Genomic DNA, 20,003 nt, shown 5'->3' with positions numbered 1-20,003 from the left:
AAATCATTCTAAATTATACAAATATAAATATATAAAAACATTCTTACAGTAATTTTAAAAAGTAGGTCTAGTTGGGTTAATGCTTTTTTTTCTCCTTGTTTCTCTTTTGTAGGGAAGGAGGTTGGTCTTCTGATGCAAGCTCTGAATGCTCTAACCACTCCAGAGGAGAAGCTAGCTGCTCTGTGCAAGAAATATGCAGACTTGGTGAGATCTGAACAGCTGCATTTAAATGTTCTATATCATGCAAAATCCACTCTTTGGAGCTTTTGGCAATCAGTGTGTTAACATGCACATCAGAAAACCGAAGTATTGCCCTAAAAAGACTTTTGTCAGTTTTTTAAAATTGCATGGAAATGTGTTAGTCTGGCTGAAGGCTGATCGAGCTGAAGCACCCAGATAAAGCAGTAGCAATCCCATTACATGTTGCATGTAAACGGGTTACCTGAACTAAACCGATTGGGTGCTCGTATTTCTGAAGTGATGACACCACAGAAGCAGTCTTCTGACAACACCGTTGACACAAAGCAACACACATAACACCATAAAACAGGACAATATGTAACAAATAAGCTGTGCTGCATCATTGTTGTTGTACACTCAGTGCTTAGTTTGTAAATCAAACGTTCCCGGAACGCAAATACTGACGTCAGACCAAAATTCACTAATGGCTAAGCCGATGCCAAAACATGCACGGGGGTGGCGCTTGAGCTTTCGCCAAGTAATTTGAACTTGCGCCCACATTTTCAAAGTCAACACAGATTTCTTCTAACAATGGTAGTTTTTGCATCTTTACTGTTCCCCTGCATAACCTTTTCAAAGTCGTTGAGTGGTAAATAGGGCTTGACTTTACTAAGAACACACAAATGAAAGAACACGCTCTGGACCACAGAACTTATCTGTTTATCAAGTTTAAAATGGCCATCAATGAAAAAACCCAGATTTCTAACCACAGTGGCGACACTTTGATGATGTTACAGTGGCCATGCTCAGGACGCATCTGTCTGGAGCTCATCAATGATCAGAGGTCTGCGCCTCTCAGGTCAAAGTAATCCCTGAGAGTCCACATAGATAATGTAATATAAGCAGAACCAGGATCTTTGCCGGGCTCCCCATGGGTGTGTAAGTTGGGGGCTTCCAGGGGCTCCCTTTAGCTCACCCGTAATTCAAACCCTGCTCACACCTCACACCCAAATCGGCTAAAACTGACGAAGGGTGACCAAGCGTTTATTTCCGACGCGTTGTGTGAGAATGTGTTGGCAACGTATAGCACAAGTTGGTCGCGTGAGTTGCCGGGACCTAGCAGACAGTTGACGGAGCGGTCCTTTCAAAATAAGACAGTTGCGGGATCTTGTTCCGGCAAGATCCGGCTCAAATAAAGCCCTGTGTACATTCCTTCAGCCATTGTGCATATCTTTTCTCAATTCTGTCCACTTCACCCCTGCCAGCCTCTGTTTACTGCTTGTGTTGCTAAAAGCTAACCGGAAGAATGGCGACATGCCCTTTTTCATCATAATACGACCCGTTAGCTTATAGCAACACAAGCTTACCAGGAGTGGAACAAACTGTATTTGAGAGGCCGGGCCGGTTTTCTAAAGCGCATCTTTCTGTTTCTGTCTCTGTGGGTTGTTCAGCTGGAAGAGAGCCGCTGCATGCAGAAACAGCTGAAAGCCTTGCAAAAGAAGCAATCTCAGATAATAAAGGAGAAGGTCCATCTACAGGGCGATCACAGCAAGGCCATCCTAGCACGCAGCAAGCTGGAGAGTCTCTGTAGGGAGCTGCAGAGACACAACAAGACACTGAAGGTAAAGCCCTCCGTTTCTAGGTGGTACCATGCTAGTGTTGTTACTTAAGCAGTATTATGCAATCATTTTGTAAAAAGAAACAATGTAGAGGTAGGGATGAAGTGTATTTTAAAGTCGTGTGGGTTGGTATCACCTTGTGAGAGCGTGTGCCATGAGTGACGTATGTGTGTTCAGGAGGAGTCCGTGTTCTCCTTTAGTTAGCCTCTAGATAAGCTAAGCTAGCTGCTAGAAATGTACATTTGAAGATAATCCTGCAGGAATTCATGCCTGCTACTCTGCTTGTGACCCAGACTGCTCCTCTTCTTGGTTCCGACCAAGACCGGTCAGCAAGGAGTGGGCCTCCAGGCTGCTAATTCCCACCTGATTCTCTGATCCATCTCAGGAATCTCCTCCTCATGGTTCTGGCCAGGTTCAGGCACTTGGAAGCTGACCTAAAGGCTGATAATTACAGCTTGTATCTCTGCATTTGCCAGGCGGCATGTCCTCCTGAGTCTGTCCAGAGTCATGCAACACAGGCAGCCTGCCTCCTGCTCATCATGCTTGATATTAATCTCCAGAACTTTTCAAGAACCAGGATGGGGAAGCAAGAAAACTTTTGAGGGCAATCTGATTTTGGCTCACTATCCCCAGGATAATGTGTTTTAATCTAAACACACTAAAACAATACTAGAAATAATTTCAGACAGTAATGTTGTATTCCCACCTGAGGAAAGTAGTAGAAAATAAAAGCTGCTTAATCCAAATCTGCATGTTCTCTGCACCATCCTGACAAATCCTACTGCTGGATTAAGTCTGTCCTGACACAGACCTGATGAATCTACACCTGTTATGCAGATAGTTTGTTCACACACACACACTGAGGGGGAAAAGCTAGGAATAACAGTGAGTTATTTCTGACTGTTCCTCCTCCAACACCTAACAGGAGGAGAATGCCCAGCGGTCCAGAGAGTATGAGGAACAGCGTAAGGAGGCCATGCTTCACTTTCAGATGACCTTGAGTGACATCGAAGTGCAGATGGAGCAGCATAGCTCACACAACTCCAAACTGAGGCAGGAGAACATGGAGCTGGCGGAGAAGCTGAAGAAGCTCATTGAGCAGTATGAGCTGAGGGAGGAGGTGAGACTGTTGTTGCCTCTGATTAAAGTCACATTTGAGATGCCATACCACCACCACAACAGAGAAATCACTAGATTTGATCATTTTGACTCGGCAATATGCAGAACTTGGTCTGTCTTTAAAACTGCAATAGCAAGTTTGAATCACAAACTTGCCTAAAACATTTTTCTCATGCAACTTTATGTAGTATAGCTACAAATATATTGTAGAGATAAAAAATCAATAAAAAGCTGTTGTCTCGCATTTGTCTAAAAACCTCTGCCAATAACACAGTTTGGACCAAAAGCAACTATTGAGTGCATTTACATGCAGCCAGTAATCCTTTTAAAACCCGAATATTCACAATAACCCGGTTCCGCACGGCCATGTAAACACAGCCAAAACCCCGGATATGCTCATAACCGGGTTTTTAAAAACCCAGTTACTACACCTGGGGTAACCCTTTTCTAACCCGAATGTTTGGTCGTGTAAACGCATATCGGGATATCCCCATCAAAGCGTGTGTTCTGCGCATGCTCTGTTCGCAAGGAATCTTGGTCTTTTGAGTAGCGAGACGTCTTGTATGCGCCAGAACACCGGAAGTAAACAACAAGTTGGGAGCAACATGGTGAGTCGTGGCACAGCACCACACTTTTGGAGTGACGAGGAAACCTCTGTCTTCATCGGTCTGGTGAAAAGTACGAACATTATGTCTTTTGTTGACGGCCGAAAGTACAGAGACAGCGAAATATGACGCATATTGCGTCTTGACGTAGTCCATACGTCCTGACGCTACCCCAACGTCCGCATTTAAATCGGGTTATGCAAGTTAGGGGTAACTCTTTCTATTTATGCTTGTAAACGGGTTATTCTGATCAACTCAGAAACCCGAATACTGACCTTAACCCGATCATAACCCGGATATTGGCTGCATGTAAATGTAGTCAGTCTCAGTCAGTCTCGCCGAACTGCCTGACTCCTGCTCTTCCATGGCCTCTCCATTCACCCTTCTGTGTCCTGTTCAGCTGTAAATCAATTAGAATGGATGTCTGAGTGCCAAAACAAGCCTTACAATTATACTCAGGTAGAGCGTTACAGATTGAGCTATAATGCCCCGCTGGATATCAAAACTACTGGAAAGGCTTTTGGTCGTTTTTAATCCCAATGGACATGGAGATGGAGATGGAAATGGAAGAGGTGGGGGAAAAAGTTTACAAAAATAAACAAAAGATATACAAAAATCCAGTTCTAGACCTGCAGAAAGCGAGAGAGAAATAAAAGGGGACAAAAATTCAACAGAACCAAAATGTTACTGCACCAAAAACACGAGGATATATAACGGTAACAATTTTTGCTGAAAAGAACACGGTAATAATTCATAGTGCATTTAGTGCCAACCACAGCCTTAGGGTATGTGTTTATGATGCCCGAGTCCATACTTGTGAGAGCACCATGCAAGCACCTGTGTGCATACCATAGACATTAAAAATAATGGACAAACCGAGCACATTTCTGACTGTGTTTCTCTTGTGAAGCCACCTCCTCTGTTTTGGCCGTGTCATACGTCTTGTCACGCCCAGACAATCCAAAAATGGGAAAAGAGGTGGAGCTGAGAGTAGGGCTGTGAGGGTGGGAGCAAATCATTCACACCCATAAACTCTGAACAAATGTACACTGAGCGAAAATACAGTGGGGCAAAAAAGTATTTAGTCAGCCACCGATTGTACAAGTTCTCCCACTTAAAATGGTGACAGAGGTCAGTAATTTTCATCATAGGTACACTTCAACTGTGAGAGACAGAATGTGAAAAAAGTCCATGAATTCACATGGCAGGATTTTTAAAGAATTTATTTGTAAATCAGGGTGGAAAATAAGTATTTGGTCAATAACAAAAATTCAACTCAATACTTTGTAACATAAACTTTGTTGGCAATAACAGAGGTCAAACGATTACTATAGGTCTTTACCAGGTTTGCACACACAGTAGCTGGTATTTTGGCCCATTCCTCCATGCAGATCTCCTCGAGAGCAGTGATGTTTTGGGGCTGTCGCCGAGCAACAGGGACTTTCAACTCCCTCCACAGATTTTCTATGGGGTTGAGGTCTGGAGACTGGCTAGGCCACTCCAGGACTTTCAAATGCTTCTTACGGAGCCACTCCTTTGTTGCTCGGGCGGTGTGTTTGGGATCATTGTCGTGTTGGAAGACCCAGCCACGTTTCATCTTCAAAGCTCTCACTGATGGAAGGAGGTTTTGGCTCAAAATCTCACGATACATGGCCCCATTCATTCTGTCCTTAACACGGATCAGTCGTCCTGTCCCCTTAGCAGAAAAACAGCCCCAAAGCATGATGTTCCCACCCCCATGCTTCACAGTAGGTATGGTGTTCTTGGGATGCAGCTCAGTATTCTTCTTCCTCCAAACACGACGAGTTGATTTTATACCAAAAAGTTCTACTTTGGTTTCATCTGACCACATGACATTCTCCCAATCCTCTGCTGTATCATCCATGTGCTCTCTGGCAAACTTCAGACGGGCCTGGACATGCACTGTCTTCAGCAGCGGAACACGTCTGGCACTGCAGGATTTGATTCCCTGCCGTTGTAGTGTGTTACTGATGGTGACCTTTGTCACTGTGGTCCCAGCTCTCTGCAGGTCATTCACCAGGTCCCCCCGTGTGGTTCTGGGATTCTTGCTCACCGTTCTCATGATCATTTTGACCCCACGGGATGAGATCTTGAGTGGAGCCCCAGGTCGAGGGAGATTATCAGTGGTCTTGTATGTCTTCCATTTTCTGATAATTGCTCCCACAGTTGATTTTTTTCACACCAAGCCTATTGTAAATTCACTCTTCCCAGTCTGGTGCAGGTCTACAATTCTTTTCCTGGTGTCCTTCGAAAGCTCTTTGGTCTTGGCCATAGTGGAGTTTGGAGTCTTGACTGTTTGAGGCTGTGGACAGGTGTCTTTTATACAGATAATGTGTTCAAACAGGTGCCATTAATACAGGTAACGAGTGGAGGACAGAAAAGTTTCTTAAAGAAGACGTTACAGGTCTGTGAGAGCCAGAGATGTTCCTTGTTTGAAGTGACCAAATACTTATTTTCCACCCTGATTTACAAACAAATTCTTTAAAAATCCTGCCATGTGAATTCATGAATTTTTTTTTCACATTCTGTCTCTCACAGTTGAAGTAAGTAAGTAAGTAGGGTTGTCACGGTATGAAAATTTAACCTCACGGTTATTGTGACCAAAATTATCACGGTTTTCGGTATTATCGCGGTATTTTTTAAACGGTGTTGCGTATGTTCAGAAAGCATTGATAGTCCTGTTCTACACAAACTGAAATAGTTTTGAAAAGGTTTAACAATGTTTATTAAACCTAAAATAACACAAAGCTTCTTTTTCTGGAACATGTTACAGTAGTCAGTGCAGGTTTAAATTATACAAATCCAAACATTCGAAACATAAACAATATATAAACAAATCAAAGAAACACCACTTGTTTTCTCATATACTTGTTTTCTTCATTATCAAAATGAAAATCTAAAACTCCAGTCCACACTTGACTTGAAGTCAACCTTAAAAAAATATGTATTTAAAACAAATAGCCACTTTAAACAAATTACTAAAATAACTACTACACTATGTAATCAAATCCAAATGTTCAAGAATAAATGGCATTGAATAAGTAAACAAATCAATGACAAGGAACTAATTTCTCTTCATCAACAAATAAGATGCTTCATCCAGCAACAGGGTGTCCGTGACACAGTTTAAATGCTGGCAGAGGACGCTGCGGATGCAGTATATAGTGACTCGTTGCATTCTCCCTCAACCAAAAGTCCTCACGTCATGCATTTAAGCTAAAATGCTAATGTTAACTTACCTTGCACTGGCTGTAGAGACGTGGGTGATGGTTACGCAGATGTTTGAAGTGTTGCTGCCTTTTGCAGACACTTTTTTCCTGCACGTTCTGCAAACGGGATAGCAGTCTTCTATTAACTGTCCCTCAGCATTTTTCAGAAATCCAAAATATGCCCATACTTCCGATTTAGTCTTCTTTGAGGGCTGATGGATGTCCTGGGCGCTGCCGTCTCCTCCTTCGGCCATTATTTCAGCTTCAAAGTTTTGGTTGCAAACTAAAAAGTGCGTGTGCGCGGGAACTTCAGCAGAAGCTACTGTGGCTGGTAAAGGTCACCGCGCCTAAACCGCGGTCGCGGTAAACCCACCGAGATAATTTAGTTTTTTAAAAACTGGACGGTTATTTTTATTGTCAACTTTTTTATCAGAGTTTACCGCTATACCGGTTACCGTGACAACCCTATAAGTAAGTAAGTAAAAGTTTATTTATATAGCGCCTTTCATAGAAATAAATCACAAAGCGCTGTACAACATGATAAAGATCAGGGCAAATACCTCTAACCAATAAAAACATCAGAAAAACAATAGCAGTGATAAAATAGAAAATAAAATCATGAGTAAAAACAAAGTGAAGGTGTGAACCCGAACAAAGCCATCTTTTTGAAACATTTAGGGAGGGAACGCTTGGATGAAAAGGTGAGTTTTTAGATGATTTTTAAAGACCTCTACAGTGTTAGAGAGACAGAGATTTGAAGGTAGACTGTTCCAAAGTCTGGGTGCAATAGTCTGAAAGGCCCTGTCCCCTTTGGTTTTCAGTCTGGTTCGAGGAACAGCCAGGAGGTTTTCAGATGTGGATCTAAGGTTCCGAGAGGTGATGTGTGGGGATAAAAGCTCAGATAGGTAGCTTGGAGCCTGGTTGTTAAGAGCTCTATAGGTCAGGACTAAAACTTTAAACTGAATTCTATATTCTACCGGGAGCCAGTGGAGGGACTGTAAAACTGGAGTGATGTGAGCTCGTCTGCTGGATTTGGTTAGGAGTCTGGCTGCTGCATTTTGGATGGCTTGAAGGCGTGAGAGGGAGGTTTTGTTGAGACCAGTAAAAAGAGCGTTACAGTAGTCTAAGCGTGATGACACAAAGGCATGGATGATTTTTTTCCAGATCTGCAGTAGAAACCAGTTTACGGACTTTTGAAATGTTTCTCAGTTGAAAGAAACAAGAGCGGGAGATTGTTTTGATGTGTGAGTCTAAACTTAAAGCTGTCAAAAATAACTCCCAGGTTTCTTATGTTGGCCTTGGCTGATGGGCAAAAAGAGGCAATTTCTTGCTCGATTTTTGGCTGAAGTTCCGGGGGTGCAGCGATCAGGGTCTCTGTCTTGTTAGCATTGAGGACAAGAAAGTTGCTGGACAGCCAGTTACTGATCTGGGTCAGGCAGAGTACAAGTGTGGCCAGCCTGTCCAACTGGTGTGGCAAAAAGGACATATAGAGCTGAATATCATCAGCGTAGATGTGGTAGGAGATGTCTGGGAAAGACTGAATGATGCCAGCTAGGGGAAGAATATAGAATGCGAATAGTAGAGGCCCTAGAACTGAACCTTGTGGGACCCCAAGGTCCCATGATGTGCCTATGATGTAAATTACTGACCTCTGTCATCATTTTAAGTGGGAGAACTTGCACAATCGGTGGCTGACTAAATACTTTTTTGCCCCACTGTAAGTGTGTCATTCATAAAAGTATAGCTTATTGCTCTAATAGACCCATCATTAGCTTCTAGTTTGAAGTGTGACCAGTTATGTTCCATCTAATAATAAAAACAAGATGATAGCTTATGAAAAAGCTTTTATTTAACTTTGTAACCTGTAAATACAAATGCTACAGTAAAATGTAGGTAGGCACCTAAAACCTGCTGCTGCTGTTTGGATCGCTGGCTGTAATGCACATCACACAGAAGCTTGCAATATAAAGCAGGACAACACCTGCCCCCCTCCAGCTCGGCTGTGTGACTGCACTAACCTGTCCAGTGAGACCCTCACCATGTAACCCTCATGTCCATGCTGTCTCTGGAGGACCAGATAGGGAACAAGGTATCCTGTAACTTAAAATGGACCAAAGCTTCCTCCCAGTTTCTCTTTAAGTTGAATTTAACATCAGTTTGTCGTCATGAAACAAAAGAATAAAGTGTAACAAGAACTTCTATCTTCTATTTCTCTCTCCTTTTATTTATTTATTTAACTTGTGTTTTTCAGGAGGATAAACTGCTTGAGATGTAACATCTCGTTTTGGAGCAGGTCCTCCTAGAACACAACCAATACAGAGTAAGTTGACAGAGTTAAGTTTGTTATAACAGAAGAAACAAAAAACGTCTCCGTGTCCTTAAATAAAAGAGACAGATGATCACACTGCAGCCGCCGTCACTGGCCCCGCTCCCTCCCCATGACCAGACCTCCCAACATCACAACACTCGGTCTGACTGAGCGCTTCCAGGAGAAAGTAATGAAATTATGAAACTAATAACGCGTTTGGAGGAGCGTCCTCTGATTCTCTCTCGTGTGAGCAGACAATTTCTCTCTCTTTCTCTTCTCTGATCGAGCGGAGCGCGCCGCGCGACAACCCGCTCAATAATTAACATAATTCACGGACCAAATCCAACAGAACCGATTGGGCTAATTCGGTTCGGGTTCGGTCTCAGGTTGCAACTCCATCGCTCGTCCCTGCAGTACCACATAAAGGCAGACCAAAGTTTCCTACCCGGTAAATGTCGAGAACACCGCTCTGACAGATGTGGATGCTGTGCTGGTGCCGCCATTAAAATAACAAAACGACATTCCACTATAATTGATTATGGTCCTCTTCTATGATGCAGAATCGTTTCTGCCCGCATCTCATGCATTGATTATTTGATTATTTTCCTCAGCTCTATCTATCCATCACCTCCCGGTCGGCCGTCAGGGGTGGGGGTTGCGCGCGGGGTTTGGGGGCCACAAAGAGAGGGCTCGCGGGCCGCCATTTGCGGATCACTGCCTTAAAGGTCGTTTTGTATTACTTTTTCCATCATTGCGGTGAAATGGAATTGGCCTGGAAGTTAGTTGATATCTTGGGTTGAACTGCTTGATCATCTCTTTGAAACCTTGATCGCTGACTATGGGTAGGAGCTTCGTGACCAGCATATGCTCCAACAGGTATCGGTCAGGACGTTAGCTTGCTGAGGTGTTCACAAAACAAACTCGTCTATTGAAGAGGAGTCCTTTTATGAACACTGTAATGTCGCGGGATGAAATAAGTTTTAGCATTTGTAATTAGAGCAAATATACAGTACAGGCCAAAAGTTTAGACACACTTTCTCATTCAACGTGTTTTCTTTATTTTCATGACCATTGGTAGATTCTCGCTGAAGGCATCAAAACTATGAATGAACACATGTGGAGTTATGTACTTAACCAAAAAAGGTTAACCACATAACCGAAAACATGTTTTATATTCTATTTTCTTCAAAATAGCCACCCTTTGCTCTGATGACTGCTTTGCACACTCTTTTCAGAATATAAGATCAATAAACAAGAGTGAACTTTTTCCAATAACTGAGAAAGCCCTTTAATTAATACTAATTCTGCTTTCAAAGTTGGCAACTAGGCCACATTATGTATCTTGGAATTTGCGTTACAAGAGAATATAGACATCTATTTGTACATAACTTCCTTAATATGGCTAAATATAAATGGTCCTCTCTGTCACTGTCTCTTATTAGTAGAATAAACTCAGTCAAAATAACACTTCTATCGAAAGTTTTTTACCTTTTCCAGTGTCTTCCAATTTCATCCCGAAATCTTTTTCTTACACTCGAGTCACTAATGACTTCTTACATTTGGAAAGTTAAGCCTCCCTAGGTTCTGTAACATTCTGGGGGTACAGCATTACCCAATTTTCAATATTACTACTGGGCTGCGAGTATTTGTTGTTTATTATACTGGGTATATTTCTATTTGGATCTATTATGCCCATGGATGTACTCTTGTGCAGTCAGAGTTCATTATCAGCCCTTCTGAGTGCTGCACTTCCTCTTTGTTCCCACAGTCCTGCCCCGCTTTATTTAAATTTTGGGCATCTAATTTTCAAAACATCTGAGAAATTCTTAAATCATCAAATTGCCACAAATCTGCTGGCTGCTGTTTCTGGCTTATTTCCTGGTAATTATTTACCAAAAAGCAAAATGAATAATTCTACTTTTTTTGCGTCACAACTGAGTTTCAATGAAAATACCATCCATCCATCCATTTTCATCCGCTTATCCGGAGTTGGGTCGCGGTGACAGTAGCCTAAGGCGAGAGGCCCAGAGTTCCCTCTCCCCAGCCACTTGGGCCAGCTCCTCCGGGGTAATCCCAAGGTGTTCCCTGGCCAGGAGAGAGAGACAGTCCCTCCACCATGTCCTGGGTCTACCTTTAGGTCTCCTCCCGGTTGGACATGCCCAGAAAACCTCACCAGGGAGGCATCCAGGAGGCATCCTGACCAGATGCCCGAGCCACCTCAACTGGCTCCTCTCGATGTGGAGGAGCAGCGGGTCTACTCCAAACCCCTCCCGAATGACCGAGCTTCTTACCCTATCTCTAAGGGAAAGCCCAGTAACTCTTCGGAGAAAACTCATTTAGGCCGCTTGTATCCGCGATCTCCTTCTGTCGGTCACTACCCAAAGCTCATGACCATAGGTGAGAGTAGGAACGTAGATCGGCCCGCAAATCAAGTGCTTCGCCTTCTGACTCAGCTCTCTTCACCACGACAGACCGGTACAACACCCGCATCACTGCAGATGCAGCACCAATCCGTCTATCGATCTCACGCTCCAGCTTTTCCTCACTCGTGAACAAGACCCCGAGATACTTAAACTCCTCCACTTGGGGCAGGACCTCATCCCTGACCCGGAGAAGGCATTCTACCCTTTTCTGAATCAAGACCATGGTCTCAGATTTAGAGGAGCTGATTCTCATCCCAGCTGCTTCACACTCGGCTGCGAACCGCTCCAGCGAAAGCTGAAGATCACGTTCTGATGAAGCCAACAGGACCACATCATCTGCAAAAAGCAGAGACCTGATCCTCAGGCCACCAAAACGGATGCCCTCCACACCTTGGCTGCACCTAGAAATCCTGTCCATAAAGGTTATGAACATAATCGGTGACAAAAGGCAGCCTTGGTGGAGTCCAAGTCTCACTGGGAACGAGCCCGACTTACTGCTGGCAGTGCAGACCAAGCTCTGACACCAGTCATCCAGGGACCTAACAGCCCGTATCAGAGGGCCTGGTACCCCATTCTCCCGGAGTACCCCCCACAGGACTCCTAGGGACGCAGTCAAACGCATTCTCCAAATCCACAAAACACATGCAGACTGGTTGGGCAAATTCCCATGCAGCCTCCGGGATCCCCCTAAGGCAGGGGTGGGCAACTCTAGTCTTCGAGGGCCGTTATCCACCAACTTTTTGTTATTTCCCAGTTCCAACACAGTTGATTCAGCAGCTCATCAAGCTGCAGAAGCCAGCTAATCTCCTGCTTATTGAAATCAGGTGTGTTGAAACAGGGAAAACAGTAAAATGTGAGCTAGTGGCCCTCGAGGACCAATTCAATTCAATTCAAGTTTATTTACATAGCGCCAAATCACGACAAGAGTCGTCTCAAGGCACTTCACATAATAAAAATTCCAATTCAGGTCAGTTCATTAAGCCAATCAGACATAATGTTTCCTATATAAGGAACCCAGTAAATTGCATCAACTCACTGACTAGAGTCAGAGTCTTCACAGCAATCCTCATACTAAGCAAGCATGCAGCGACAGTGGAGAGGAAAACTCCCTTTTAACAGGAAGAAACCTCCAGAGGATCCTGGCTCAGTATAAGCAGCCATCCTCCACGACTCACTGGGGATCGAGAAGACAGAGCAGACAGACACACACACACACACACACACACACACACACGCACACACACACACACACACACACACACACACACACACACACACACACACACACACACACACACGTAATGTGTCTATAGTTATATTGTGATGTCTTAGTAAATATTGTATTTGGTGAAAGATAAACTTTATTGTATTTATCCTAGTGGATCTATAATTAAATGGATAAACTAGTATTAGCACATCAAAAGTCAAGGAAACCAAAAAGTTATTATCAGGAAGAGAGAATGTTTAAGTGGTTAGCAGCAGTGTGCTAGTCGATGGCCCCCTCCATGAGGCCACCACAGCTCAGCAGAACGTCATTGTAGCTTCTTCTGGGGAGAAAAACACTTACAGAGAAAATAAAGTTAACAGCTGAAATTGCACAAAATTTCAGGATTTCCCACTCCTGCCCTAAGGGTATAGAGCTGGTCCAGTGTTCCACGGCCAGGACGAAAATCACATTGCTCCTCCTGAATCTGAGGTTCACCAATCCGATGGACTCTCCTCTCCAGAACCCCTGAATAGACCTTACCAGGAAGGCTCAGGAGTGTGACCCCCCTGTAATTGGAACACACCCTGCGGTCCCCCTTTTTAAATAAGGGGACCACCACCACGGTCTGCCAGTCCAGTGGGACTGCCCCCGATGTCCACGCGATATTGGTGAGCCGTGTCAGCCAACACAGCCCCACAACATCCAGAGCCTTAAGGAACTCTGGGCAGATCTCATCCACCCCTGGAGCCTTGCCACAGAGGAGCTTTTTAACCACCTCAGTGGCCTCAGCACCAGAGACTCGAGAGGCTAACCTAAAGTCCCCAGACTCTGCTTCCTCACTGAAAGACGTGTCTGTGGGATTGAGGAGGTCTTCGAAGTATTCTGTAAAAATACCTTTGAAAGAACAGGAGCATCTTCTGATGATGTGTTGAAGAAGACTGCCACGCAAACTCTCTGTAGTTAGCTAAAGATGTTGAAAGCCAAACTGGAGTGACCGTTTCCCGTGACACCATATGGTGCACACTGAAGAGGAATGGCATGCATGGGTATCGTCCATGAAGGAAGCCTCTTCTAAAGCCCATGCATAGAAAAGCACAGATTTGCTAGGGCCCATGCTGAAAGAGATGAAGACTATTGGGACTCCTTACTCTAGAATGATGAGACAAAGGTTTTGGAACTAGTGGTTTCAAAACTGCATGGCATCGTAAAGGTGAGGATTTCAAAGAAAAATGCATTGTGCCTACAGTGAAACATGGTGGTGGCAGTGTCTTAACGTGGGGCTGCATGAGTGCTGCTGTTGTTGGGGAGCTGCATTTCATTGATGGTATCATGAACTCAGCAATTTACTGCTCTATACTGAAGGAGAAGATGCTGCCCTCACTTAGTGCTCTTGGTCGTTGTGCACTTTCCAACACGACAATGATCCAGAACACACATCTAAAGCTAGGGTTGGGTTTCTGAAGAAGAACAGGGTGAAGGTGATTGAATGTCCAAGTATGTCTTCTGATCTGAACCCAATCCAACACCCGTGGGGAAGGTTGAAGCAGCAAGTTGAGCATCACTCTCCATCCAGCATCCAGACTCTAAAAGAGGGTATTCTTGAAGAATAGAAAACGGTAGATGTTGCAACATGTCGCCAACTTGTTCATTCCATGCCTAGAAGACTTGGTGCTGTCCTTGAAAATCACAGTGGTCGTAAAAAATACTACATGTAGTAGTTTTTGTTGTGGGGTGTATTCATTTTTGCTTCGACTAATTTTAGTAAAACTGCAGATTTTGAGATATGTTATGTTACTAACCTTAATTTAATGTTAAAGAGTTAAACAAGTGTTCAATCAAGCCTGGCCTTGTGAAAAATCTGTAAATTGTTGTTTTGTTCATTGAGCTGCTGATGAAATTTGGAGGTGTACTCATTTATGCTGAGCACTGTATATTGTCCTTTTTGGGATTGATGAAAACACTGCTGTCTCACACATTACACTAAGAAGCAGGTTTGGTAAAAAGTAAACATCCAGACAAATACTCAAATGTTAGTTCTGTGCTCTAATTTTGGGGGTTTTATTTGTCGAATGTAAAGGTTGTTACTTTTAAATGAATGTCTCATGTGTGGTGGTCTAATTCTTGAGTCTGTTTTTCTAAAAAAAAAAAAAAAAGGTTTCAAACATGGCCTAATAATATTGTCAGAGTCCTAGATGGGAATGTTAATGTTTTAGTGGTTTCTGTCGATTAGCTGAAGTCAGATTTGGGTGCTTCTTGGACAACTTCTGAAGTCTGATTTATACTTCTCCGTCTGCGTCCGTGCTGAGACGTGCAACACCGTTATGTGTCAGCGCATCACAGACAGGCTCACAGAGGGTGATGGAGACACGGCCAAAATTTTAAACAGCCGTCAAAAATGACGGGGACCGCAAGCTTGTGATTGGTCTGGACGCTGCTTCCTGTAAATTTGTCAACAGCACCATGGAAAAGTAAAAAATGTTTAGCAGCAGACCCAGAACAGATTGAAGAACGTATCGTGGAAAAAGTCCAAAATATGAATGTTTTTTTATCCATGGAGTAAAAATTACAGAACGTGAATGTGAACGGAAATTATGGAAAACGTGGGTTTAGAGGTGTTGACCGCATGAAGAGGTGGAGAAGAATGAAGGACACATCTGTCCGTGTCTCTGAAATATATAAACACATTAGTAAATACACTTTTAAACTGCACACGTGAGTGTTATGGTGGCAGGATACTACAGAAAATCGCTACGCCTTCTGTTGTCTTGGCGGGGAATTGTTATGCAACACATAAGCAGAGCTGATGGAGAAGTATAAATCAGGCTTAAGCACAGAAAACTGAAAGCTGTAAGATTGCCCTGGCTGATTCTAGACATTAGCTAAGCTAAGGATTGGCAAACGCTAGAGGCTGGTGGTATCATTCATGCTAACAGAATCGCTCCTCTTTTAGCACATAGACAATGTGTTCAAACACAAAGAGTTGCAACAGCAGTTGATGGACGCCAAGCTGCAGAGAATCACTGAGATGATGAAAGAAGTGGAGGAGAAGCAGCAGCGGGAGAGAGAGTTTGTAAGGGCTTCATCTGCATATCTGCTAACAGCTAGTTGGGTCAGCTGTATTAACCCTTTCTGTGCTTTAGCTGCTTAAGGACGCCACAGACTCGAGACACAAGTGTGAGATGATGAAGGAGCAGGAAGTCCAACTCAAACAGCAGGTGAGGACCAACACCCCTTTGTTTTTACTGTGGCTACAACCACCTGCTTTACTATTAACATACTACAAGTGTTGTTTTCGTCAACGATGACTAAATTCTTTCTTTGATGCCCCTTTTTCTAAATGATAAAACAAGATGCTGATGAGCTAAACTACAGTAGGATGCAAAAGTTCAAGCTTATAGAAGACACATTAGAGGTGGGAATCTTCACTAATCTCAATCACGATTATTAAGTCAACGTTTCGATCCGACATGATGCATCATGATTATTTCATATGAATTTGTTTTCATTGATAAATAGAAGATGTCAGATATAAGCTTTTTTAAATACATATTCTGCAACTTTTACACTTTAAAAAAGTTTCTTTGAAGGTTTTGGCGGCATACTTATCTATACCTATCTATTATGTTTATTTTCTGAGCTGTGATAGTGTTATGGGGTCCCACATCTATTTACTGCACTACACAGTTTTTGACTGGGGTCCGCTGGCAGAAGTACTGACCGTGTGTTGCTTTACGGCAGTATCACGTAAACACTATAGACATGAATACGTACGATATTTATTTTTCTTTAATTATATTTATATTTTAATTGTCGTGCCATACCTTGTGTCTGATTTTGTTAAAAAGCTTGATAAAATTGGTTTTTTAGCTGGTTTAAGCACCTTCCTCTGTAGAAATGAATGCACCGGGGGCAAATGATAGACTGGGGCTGAACGATTAATTGCATATGCAATTAAATTGCTATGTGGCAAAAGGAGATTTTCTAATCGCAAACGCTGCGATTTGACTTGCAGCGAGTGGTTAACACAATGCTAATATACAGGTGCTGGCCAGTAAATTAGAATATCATCAAAAGGTTGAAAATATTTCAGTAATTCCATTCAAAACGTGAAACTTGTACATTATATTCATGCAATGCACACAGACCAATGTATTTCCGATGTTTATTACGTTTAATTTTGATATTTATAGGTGACAACCAATGAAAACATCAAATCTGGTATCTCAGAAAATTAGAATATTCTAAAGGCCAATGAAAAAATGTTTGTTTCTCTAATGTTGGCCAACTGAAAAGAATGAACATGAAAAGAATGTGCATGTATAGCACTCAATACTTAGTCGGGCCTCCTTTTGCCTCAATAACTGCAGTAATGCGGCGTGGCATGGACTCGATCAGTCTGTGGCACTGCTCAGGTGTTATGAGAGCCCAGGTTGCTCTGATAGTCGTCTTCAGCTCCTCTGCATTGTTGGGTCTAGCGTATTGCATCCTCCGCTTCACAATACCCCATAGATTTTCTATGGGGTTAAGGTCAGGCGAGTTTGCTGGCCAATCAAGGACAGGGATACCATGGTCCTTGAACCAGGTGCTGGTGGTTTTGGCACTGTGTGCAGGTGCCAAGTCCTGTTGAAAGGTGAAGTCTGCATCCCCATAAAGTTGGTCAGCAGCAGGAAGCATGAAGTGCTCTAAAACTTCCTGGTAGACGGCTGCATTGACCCTGGACCTCAGGAAACAGAGTGGGCCAACACCGGCAGATGACATGGCACCCCACACCATCACTGACGGTGGAAACTTTACACTGGACCTCATGCAACGTGGATTCTGTGCTTCTCCGCTCTTCCTCCAGACTCTGGGTCCTTGATTTCCAAAGGAAATGCAGAACTTGCTTTCATCAGAAAACATAACTTTGGACCACTCAGCATCAGTCCAGTCCTTTTTGTCCTTGGCCCAGGCGAGACGCTTCTTGCGCTGTTTCTTGTTCAAGAGTGGCTTGACACACGGAATGCGACACCTGAATCCCATGTCTTTCATGAGTCTCCTCGTGGTGGTTCTTGAAGCGCTGACTCCAGCTGCAGTCCACTCTTTGTGGATCTCCCCCACATTTTTGAATGGGTTTGTCGTCACAATTCTCTGCAGGGTGCGGTTATCCCTAGAGCTTGTACACTTTTTTCTACCACATTTTTTCTGTCCCTTCGCCTGTCTGTTAATGTGCTTGGACACAGAGCTCTGCGAACAGCCAGCTTCTTTAGCAATCACCTTTTGTGTCTTGCCCTCCTTGTGCAAGGTGTCAATGATTGTCTTTTGGACAGCTGTTAAGTCAGAAGTCTTCCCCATGATTGTGGTGCCTTCAAAACAAGACTGAGGGACCTTTTAAAGGCCTTTGCAGGTGTTTTGAGTAAATCAGCTGATTAGAGTGGCAGCAGGTGTCTTCTATATTCAGCCTTTTCAGAATATTCTAATTTTTTGAGATACCAAATTTGGAGTTTTCATTAGTTGTCACTTATGAATATCAAATTTAAATGTAATGAACATTGGAAATACATTGGTCTGTGTGCATTGCATGAATATAATGTACAAGTTTCACGTTTTGAATGGAATTACTGAAATATTTTCAACCTTTTGATGATATTCTAATTTACTGGCCAGCACCTGTACATGGAAGAACCCATAGGGATGCTAATGCTAATATCGCAGATTACATTCTTACAGATCAGGAATTAGGAACGGGCCAAATAATTACATTTGGAGTCTAATAAAATATAAAAACTGCCATCAGTCAAATAAGCACAGACAGATATTTTAGTAAAGCTAGAAAACTGTAGGAGACTTAAACTCCACTGAGTTTTGGCTAGCAGCTATGGACGTAACTGAATTATGGAAGCTCTGCATGGACAAGACGCACAAAAGACTTCAATAAATGGGACACACTTCTTTCCTGCTAATAAATGTTCACAGTTGATGCTAATACCTATGCTCCTTCAAGAGATGTGCTCCTGGCTGCAAAGTACCGCACCTTCAAACACAAAATGTTATCTTGTGAGTGTTAATGTTTATGTAGACAAATAAACTTGTTGATATATGTAGATAAATATGTAGATACATAAACTTGTTTATATGCAGTATAAGTTACATAGGGTATTTTTTTTTTGCTTCCGTTAGTTGAAAAGTATGAGAAAAGCCCCTTGAGAAAATAATCGTGAATTAAATCGCAATTGCAATATTGGTGGCCACCTCCCATTTCGGATTAAAAACTTATAATACGAACCTATGGGCAGGAATTGTCCAGTATATATATATGTCGATGATTTTAATCAGAACTTTGCTCACATGTGAAATTAAAAGTCAAATGAGGCTTTTATTCAGACGTCCTCTGCCTCACTGTACTCACTCACATGCTGCTGCAGTCTCGGCCGGCTCCTCCCAATGAACGTCATCCTCACTGCCATTCAATGCATCCACGCATGCAATGTTTGATGCTTCTGCTGAACTCACCACTATCATCTTAAAATTAACATAATAACTCTGCCTTAGAAGCTTGTAAACTTGCCCTACTTTCAATCCATTCTGGTCCGGACCTCTCGTCTCCATTTTCTTCTCCTGTTGAGAACATACTGCCTGGCGCCCTCTACTGTTACGGGCGTGTAATGACCCCAGACAAATATCCGCATGTGTGAATGCTAAGACAACCCTATATTTTAAATTATTTTCAATGAAAAAAACTCATCCTATATTCAAATCAATACAGTATAAAGATATTGCCACTAAATTTCTGGTCAGTGATCCTAGTCCAACCCCCAATCCGGTGGGCGTGATCTATTCGCTCAAATATCGCCCCCTAGGACCATTAAAACTGTAAGCCCCAAGTCATGCTTTTAGTGAGGGTTACAAACTTTTGTACACTGATGTAGTGTCTCAGAACCAACAAAAACTTTCATGGAGCCAAGCTCCAAATCCCACTGGAGGTCGGCCATTCTGGACCACTGACACCATTTTTTTTTTGTTTTGCACGTTATTTGAGAAAGTCTTAGTCCAAGGGATTTCCCCGAGACACCTCTAAATTATGCAATCTGCTCTTAAGCCATAAAGGAAAAATCTGAGCCTAAAGATTTTTCAAAAGTCTTAACGCTGTGGGCGTGTCTAACCCCAAAATTCCACTATCTCCGCTCCGCTGCGCTCCGGCACGAACTCTGCAGCAAAAACGGCCCTGTTGTAGTCAATGGGAGCTGTTCCACTACTGCGGCCGTGCGGCGCAGTGCGTCGCCCGCTGTTCCACCATCCGGCAAAAATAGGATCGATTATATTGTTGGAAACTGGC

The 20,003-nt window shown here is 43.1% G+C and overlaps 1 protein-coding gene across 4 annotated transcripts in view; it reads left to right on the top strand.

Annotated features, from left to right (window-relative positions):
* txlng (taxilin gamma) overlaps positions 1 to 20,003 on the top strand; it is a 51,828-nt gene that overhangs the window by 25,613 nt on the left and 6,212 nt on the right. For all 4 annotated transcript variants that reach the window (XM_070554622.1, XM_054735259.2, XM_070554621.1 and 1 more), the window contains exons 4-8: positions 113 to 204; positions 1,632 to 1,802; positions 2,725 to 2,919; positions 15,642 to 15,761; positions 15,832 to 15,906. In XM_070554622.1, coding sequence (XP_070410723.1) covers positions 113 to 204; positions 1,632 to 1,802; positions 2,725 to 2,919; positions 15,642 to 15,761; positions 15,832 to 15,906 — 653 coding nt within the window. The remainder of the gene's footprint in view (positions 1 to 112; positions 205 to 1,631; positions 1,803 to 2,724; positions 2,920 to 15,641; positions 15,762 to 15,831; positions 15,907 to 20,003) is intronic.

The sequence above is a fragment of the Nothobranchius furzeri genome, chromosome 9, assembly GCF_043380555.1.
Source record: "Nothobranchius furzeri strain GRZ-AD chromosome 9, NfurGRZ-RIMD1, whole genome shotgun sequence".
NCBI lineage: Eukaryota > Metazoa > Chordata > Actinopteri > Cyprinodontiformes > Nothobranchiidae > Nothobranchius > Nothobranchius furzeri.
The sequence above is the reverse complement of the archived record's forward strand: the minus strand, read 5'-3'. Positions and strand labels throughout refer to the sequence as shown.